Raw genomic sequence first — 7511 nt, forward strand, 5'->3', positions numbered from 1 at the left:
CTCTCTTATTTGAGACGCGATAAATATAAATATTTTTTTTAAGGATTCTTTAAATTTGATTGAGCTAGCTTTATTTATCTTAAACTGAAAAAAAAACCCTTTAATTTTTATAATAAAAAATAATTTTGTTTCATAAGTTTGATTATGCAAATAATTATATTCAACATCTAATGAATGAAATAATATAATTGGATACAAATAAGATTATTTTACAAGTACTTCAAAGCTAAAACCATTTATTTCTATGAATCAAAAGAGGCATGCCTAATTGTTAAAAATAATAAGAAAAAGTAATTATAAATTGTGTTCAATTCAAGTATTAAGAGTAGTTTAATTGTTTAATCAATGCAGTGGTTTTCACTTTTCACATGCAGTAGGTCTTAGTCAATCAATGTACTGATCTAAAGAGAAATTTTCCTTTGTTGATTTTTTCATTAATTACAAAAATGTTTTTTTAACAACAAAAAACCTACTTAACACCTAGTAAGAAAGATATAAAGATATAAATATAATAAGTAGTATATGATAAAAAAAAACAGCTAAAATAAATAGTGTTCAAGATTTTTTTTTTAATGACCACAACATTGTGGAGTATCCATTAATTTTAATATTATTAAAAAATTTAACTTATCACCTTTAATTGAGTCTCTCTTTCTATGCCATTTATATTTTTTTTACCATAGAATTTTCAAACTCGGAGGTTTGCTTAAAGAAACCAAACAATTTTACTAGAAACATTGAAAAAGTACACCACTATCATAATGGACCTTCCATATGTTAGGCATCTGGATAAGGTTCGAGTGGAGCCTTGAACAAAATTATGGTACGTAGTCGATTAGTCGTAGACAAGAGTTGAACAGTGAACATAAGAAGCAGATAGAGAAACAAAAGAGAGACTGGTAACCAAATCACGTCATGTATTTAGGGTCATTTTTTAATTTTTCTTCAAAGTTAGCAGTCACCTAGCCTCTAACTTTGTTCAGAATATCCTTGACAAATGGGATCCTAATATGTGATTAGTTTGTTTGATTTTTTTTTTAAAAAAAGTATATGGATACTAATCGTTTTCCATTCAATCTTGCCACCGTTTTCTGGTAACAGTTAGTTTCATGGTAGCCAAATGTGACCTTTATTCTCCGCTATTTCTTGTTATCACCTACTTCACTGCACAAACCCTTTTTGACAATTTGGCTGAAATGTTCTTCTAGTTGAAAGGGATGATTTAGATTTTGGATGAAACCACAGCTCAATGGCAACTTGAAAGTAAGACACAAAAAACCAAACTTAATCAGAATTTACCCCTTAATTTATGTTTTGTCACTTAAATATGTTTTCAAGGGAGCTTCAATTTTCTACCTTAAAAAAAAAGAGTTTTAATTCTCTTTATACGATACTATGCCAAAAGCAGATTTTTCATGAGCTTAACTCAATGCTATAAAATCAATTTATAAGATGAGGATTACTTTCACTTATATAATTTATTTTGACACTGTCTTTATTCGATGTAGGACTTCACCATATTTTATCATCACAAAATTCTTATCTAGACATGAATGCTTAATAATATTATTGAAAAATCAATAGCTTAATTATATTGAAGTGCTGGTGAACTTGGATTCATTTATTCTAAAAGATAACTTTTGAAAAAACTTTAAAAAAATCATTTCTTTCTTTCAATTGATTCCTAACCATAGCTTATGTATTTCTTTAATTTATACATTTCTTACCATACTGTGCATTATTCCTTTTTCTGATATTATTAGGAAGTCTTAATCACTTGTACCATTACATACAAGTCGAACATTATTATTTGTACATTATTCTCTTTTATCGTTCTTACATTAATATAGAGAATCACATACTTGACCAGACACAAACCTTTTTTTCTAAATAAAGGAGGTATAATAAAAAGATTGCAAAAAAAAATCGAGTGCAAAGCATCATTTTTCCATAAAAGTCTGTGCAGTGTATCCTATTTCAAAAGCTCTATAGTCCTGTCATATAACCATTTAGTACTATGAGGCCATTTCATTCTGATAATTTTCACACGGGCCTACCAGCCACAAATCAATAATCTTTAGGTATGGAGCAGAAACTGGGAAGTACTAAAAAGATGTCGAGTGGGAGCATAATTATAGTTTCTTGAGGGAAGAGTGACATGAATAATGGAATGCTTCAGGATACAGTACAACAGTTAATTGTGATTCCCTTTATTCTATTTTAGTTAAAATTGACCAATGATTATGGTCCTAAAAATGCGCGTGATGCATATCAATTAAGAATGAATATATAGAAGCGCATAACAACACCTTATATTACATGTGTGTTTGGAAATTGACTATAAGATAATAGATCACGTCAATTATGTTACTAAACTCTTAAAAAAAAAGTTATGTTACTAAACGTGGATTTTATTTCTCCCATTGAACAAGAAAAATGATGTCGTGAGACCAAACATGTTATACAAATAAATGAGTCTCGATGCAACTTTTTGGTATGTTTGGTGCTGGGTAATTAAATGCATATGGCATTCAATATTGAGAGTAAGGGAGAAAAGAAAAAGAAAGGGTTGAAAGACAAAAGTAGGAGTGAAAATAACTAAGCTATCTCAGCCCAAAGGTTGCATCAATTCAAATCACGTTGAAGTTAAAATTCAAGTTTAGGATTTTAAAGATACACTCGTGCACAATGAATCATACATCATCTTGAGTGGTCTTCGACATTATGCTGAGAAATCTAAGTCCCTATTTTCTTTCTCCCACACATAATTCTTCTCTTTTTATTAAAGACAATACAGAGGATATTTATGTGCAACACTTCATAATTTTTTTCTTAAAAAAATGTCATGTTGATGCCTAAAAAAATGTCGTGTTGATGTAAAAATTTATAAAATATTTTTAAATCTTATAAATTCATAAAATTCTCTTAAATATTTAAAATTCTTATTCTTATGATATAAATTTATTAAATCCCAATCACAAAATATTGTAATATCTTTTGAAAAATAATTTTTAAGTCATAACAATACACCCCTTTAATTTAAGTAATGAATAAATTATAAAAATGAAATATAAACTATTAAAATTAAGGAAATAAAATTATATAAAAATATTAAGCATATTCAATACACAAAGTAATATGCTAAAGCATACTTTTAGTACTTTATCTGTTAAAATTCAATTTGATGTTTATTTTAAAATATTCAATTTAGTCATTTTAAAAAAAATAGTTTTTTCTGAAATCATTATCATTTTTATTTTATTTTTGAGACAAATCCTTTTTTGATTTGAAACATTAAATTTGCTCAATGATTCATGTATTATAAATTTAATAAAACAAATTTCACATCTCCAATAGATAAATAAAAAGGTTTAACATTGTATCTCCAAATAAAAGGTAATCATTATTTTAAAAAAACAAATTGAATCTAAATGAAAAGATAAATAAATAGAAGTATATTTTTTTTATGAAACTTGTTTGATATTAAGATTTATGTATGATAAATCTAATGAGATAGGTTTTTATATATCAAATAAATAAATAAAAAGTTTTAGAATTGTATCTTAAAATAAAATAAAATAAAAAATCAATATTTCAAAAGAATCAAATTGAAAGGAATTTTGCATTTTTTTTCGTGAAAATCACACTTTTTATAGTTTAATTCAAAAATTTGTATTCTGTTTTAGTCCAAGTAATAAAAAAAATATATAATATATGTTTTTTTTTTTTTTTTGTTGAGAAAAAAAGATCTTTATGCATAACTAACGAGGTAACGAGCAAAGGTGTAGTGCTAGTTTGTATGTTCCTGCGATTGCAATTTTCAAGTTGCCGACGTTTTGAGGAGAATCAAAAGAGCAAAAGCAAAGGCAAATGATCCTAAAGAGACTGTTACTGCTACTAAAACCCTTAAGTGTATCTTCACCACCTTCCCACATCAACCCTCAGGTAATGCCTTCTTCTCATCATCGGATGCTTCATCCACCATGTTCCTTTTCGGCTTTCGAATTCTTGGTTACCCACTTCCCGTGATGGGTTTGTTTGCGTTTTTGAGTCTTCTTATAGGAGACCATGGTTGAAGCCTGAAGGGTTTCTGCACTTTCCCTTGTGCACACATATTGCTTGATGAAATGCCTATGTGGGGAGTTGGTGTGGATGTGCTTGTGGGAATGTGAAATGGGTTGTGGTGGGAAATGTAAAGATCAAACATTTTTATTTATCTTTGCAGATACATTGTCATTTCCCTCCTGCCCACCTGCGTCTCTACTGAGTAAAGCTTTAGTTCAATGCTCAATGCTTGTTTATGTGTTTGTTTGTATCGGTAAAACATGGGGTAGTAATTTCTTATGAATGAACTAGAATCATGAAAATAACTGTGTGTGTGTGTGGTTGTGCACGTGCGTGTGAAGGATATCAGGTGATAGTGCGCTCTCATCAGACGAGCTAATGTTGACTATATAACTAGCCATACATGAATGGTCAAGATTAGCTCTTCTAAATTGCTATGTGTGTGTATGTTAGAAGAAAAGGATAAGAATATGAGGAGTCCTAGGAACACACTCTCTAACACCCTTCTTCAAACACATTCTCTCTAATTGGTTAGAATTTATTGAAAACTACAACATCAGGAGAGAGAACCATTAAATATGATGTGAGACCCACAAAATTGTCATTTTCAATAAATTTCATCCAATAAGAAAGAGTGTGTCAAAGAACATGTTGCTAGCATTTCTCCAAGAATATAGTATACTACTAAACTGATTTTTATGCTTTGATTCCTACTTGATGTGTTAGTTAATAAGGGGTTTTTCCAGGGTTTGGGGCTTGCATGTTTACTTGGATGTTTGGTATAATTGTAGTTCTTACTAGTGTTATTTGAAATTTGAATGCTGTTGGAAAAATTGCAGATCTTACAGTTCTTGGAGAATAGGAGAAAGGTGCACCATGATGCAATAAACTTTTGTCAAGCCATTCTGCAAAAAAAGTCAATTGAATGGAAAGCTGTGCACCGTAACAATTTGTCACAGCCCATCAATGATGTTGACCTAGTTGTTACAGTTGGTGGTGATGGAACTCTTCTGCAGGCCAGCCATTTAATGGATGACAAAATTCCTGTTCTTGGAGTGAATTCTGACCCTACACAGATTGATGAGGTATATATACATGTAGTTTTGGTTTTAATATTGATATATTAGCTTCATTGTTCAAATATTTTATTTGATCATCATTTGGATTATGCTGATAAATAACCAACCTGACCAGGCCTATTTTGATCATATTTCATTTGCAATAGGTGGAAGAGTTCGGCAGTGAGTTTGATGCTCACAGAAGCACGGGCCATCTTTGTGCTGCTACTGTTGAAAACTTTGAACAAGTGAGATTAATTCTTTTCTGCCTGTGGAGGAAATACTAACAGTAATGATTTTTTTCTTCCTTGCTACTCCTTCAGGTGTGGCAGTAAGCATGTGTTGAATGAAAGTTTGAATATGCAGTAACTTGAAATGTTAAAATTTGATGACACTATTGTTAATTTATCATAATGATGAACCAGTAATTACTCCTGTGAAACCAATTTAATCCTTATATTGTGACTTACCTGTCAAAGCCAGTTTAGCATGGAATAGAGATAGGACTGATTTGAGAGGTTCAGAATGTACTTCTAATCAATGGTGAGAAATGAGAAAACCTTCATAGATGTGTATCCAGCATCCATTTCCCTCCTTTATAAATACTTTTTTGGCTACTCAACTTTGATGCAGGTTTCAATTTTGTTACAAAACTTACAATTTGATACCAAGGTAGTCCATAAGTTGATGAGCTGCAAGCCTGCAGCACAAGTGATATCTTTTGAATGGGAATCTCTTCATAAAATAAAAGTTATCAAATTTCAAATTTGTATGTCCTAAAACATACAATTTTTTGTTTCCCCAATATGATAACATGATATATGCAAATTAAGGGATTTTCTCTCTGTCTCTACACATGAATTTTATGCCGAGCATTCTCCTACAGTCCTACTTATATGGGGAATTGAAAAGTGAAAATGGGACAAAGTGTAATAAATAAAATATAGACAAAACTTGTGACTTGTGTTAAAATTAGGAATTAGAAATTATTTTTATCTTTAGATTTTGTTGCTTTCAGTATAATGTTTCTTCTATCTAGTTTTTAAAATCTTTTTCAGGTTTTAGACAGTATACTTGAAGGTCAAATTGTTCCTTCTGAGCTAACGAGGATCATGATGTCTGTGAATGGACTAGACTTGTCAACATATGCTCTCAATGATATCTTAATTGCGCATCCATGTCCTGCTTCAGTTTCTAGGTTCTCCTTCAGGTAAGAGCTTCACTATGAGAAATTAAAAAAAAAAACCCTTCAACTCATACATCTTATTTCCATATCAGTTCATTAATTTTCAGAAAAGAAGCCAATTAAGCATGTATTTTTGCAGAATCAAAGAGGGTGACCAGCCATGTTCTCCTCTTGTGAACTGCAGATCAAGTGGTCTAAGAGTTTCAACAGCCACTGGTTCAACTGCTGCAATGCAATCAGCAGGTGGATTTCCAATGCCCATTTTATCTCAGGATCTCCAATACATGTTAAGAGAACCTATTTCACTGGGGGCAACCTCAAACTATATGCATGGGTTGATCAAACGTAACCAGACAATAGTGGCCACATGGACTTGTAGAAAAGGTGTGATATATATTGATGGTTCTCATGTCAATTATACTTTCAAAGATGGGGATATCATTGCCATATCTTCCAAAGCACCGGTTCTGAAAGTTCTCTTGCCTCATAAGTTTTTATAGAGATGTCAAGTAAATTTCACAGCATATCGTCATTGGGAGAATATGCAAATTTGGTTGGAGGAGTAGTCTGTTGTAATGAAAAATATAAGGCCACATGAGCTGACATGGCTGTAAGCTTGCAGTGTTCCATTCCTTCTTTAAGGCTTGAGCTACAAATGCAATTCAGAATCTCATGCATTAATATCCAGGCCATAAATTCGAAGCTGACTAGACTTTAAAATTGAGGAGCATAAAGATTCCAATGTACGTATCACTCAAGCTCTAAGGGGAGTATATTTCATAATGGAAAGAAAATTCTGTGGTTCACAGATAGCCAGGGCATTTTGCTACTTAGTGCATCTCATCTTTTATCCTTTATAATGAATGAGAGCTTTGCTATATCCCTTTTATTAAAGTTAAAAACAGGCCCATGTAGAACATGCTATTGTATTTTGGTGCTAATAGCTAGCTGTAAAGAATGTTCTTGCAATGGAGAATTACATGACCAAATGTGCCAGTCACCTACCAATCCTGCAACTGCCTAATGATTTGGTAACTTACATAATACTTACAGATTAACATTTTTTATGCCTTTCAAAGGCTGATATAGGAGTACATCATAATCCCAACCATAAGGCATTGGAATTATCAATGTCAATGCAATCTTTGCCCCTATTTTGCAATGAAGTGTAAACTGAGATGTGCGAGCGTGTTTGGATTGGA

At 31.3% G+C, this 7511-nt stretch overlaps 1 protein-coding gene across 2 annotated transcripts; it reads left to right on the top strand.

Moving 5' to 3' along the window:
• The first annotated feature begins 3740 nt into the window (after positions 1–3740).
• LOC100790441 (NADH kinase) lies at positions 3741–7298 on the top strand. Of its 2 annotated transcripts, none has more exons than XM_003543138.5 (5): positions 3741–3945; positions 4905–5150; positions 5291–5371; positions 6182–6333; positions 6449–7298. In XM_003543138.5, the coding sequence occupies exons 1-5, from the start codon at positions 3871–3873 to the stop codon at positions 6807–6809; spliced, it is 915 nt and encodes a 304-aa protein (XP_003543186.1). In that variant the 5' UTR covers positions 3741–3870; the 3' UTR covers positions 6810–7298. The 2 variants fall into 2 exon arrangements, with proteins under 2 accessions (XP_003543186.1, XP_040864328.1); XM_041008394.1 differs by having other exon boundaries at positions 3757–3945; positions 6494–7298.
• The last annotated feature ends 213 nt before the right edge of the window (positions 7299–7511 follow it).

The sequence above is a fragment of the Glycine max genome, chromosome 13 (assembly GCF_000004515.6).
Source record: "Glycine max cultivar Williams 82 chromosome 13, Glycine_max_v4.0, whole genome shotgun sequence".
NCBI lineage: Eukaryota > Viridiplantae > Streptophyta > Magnoliopsida > Fabales > Fabaceae > Glycine > Glycine max.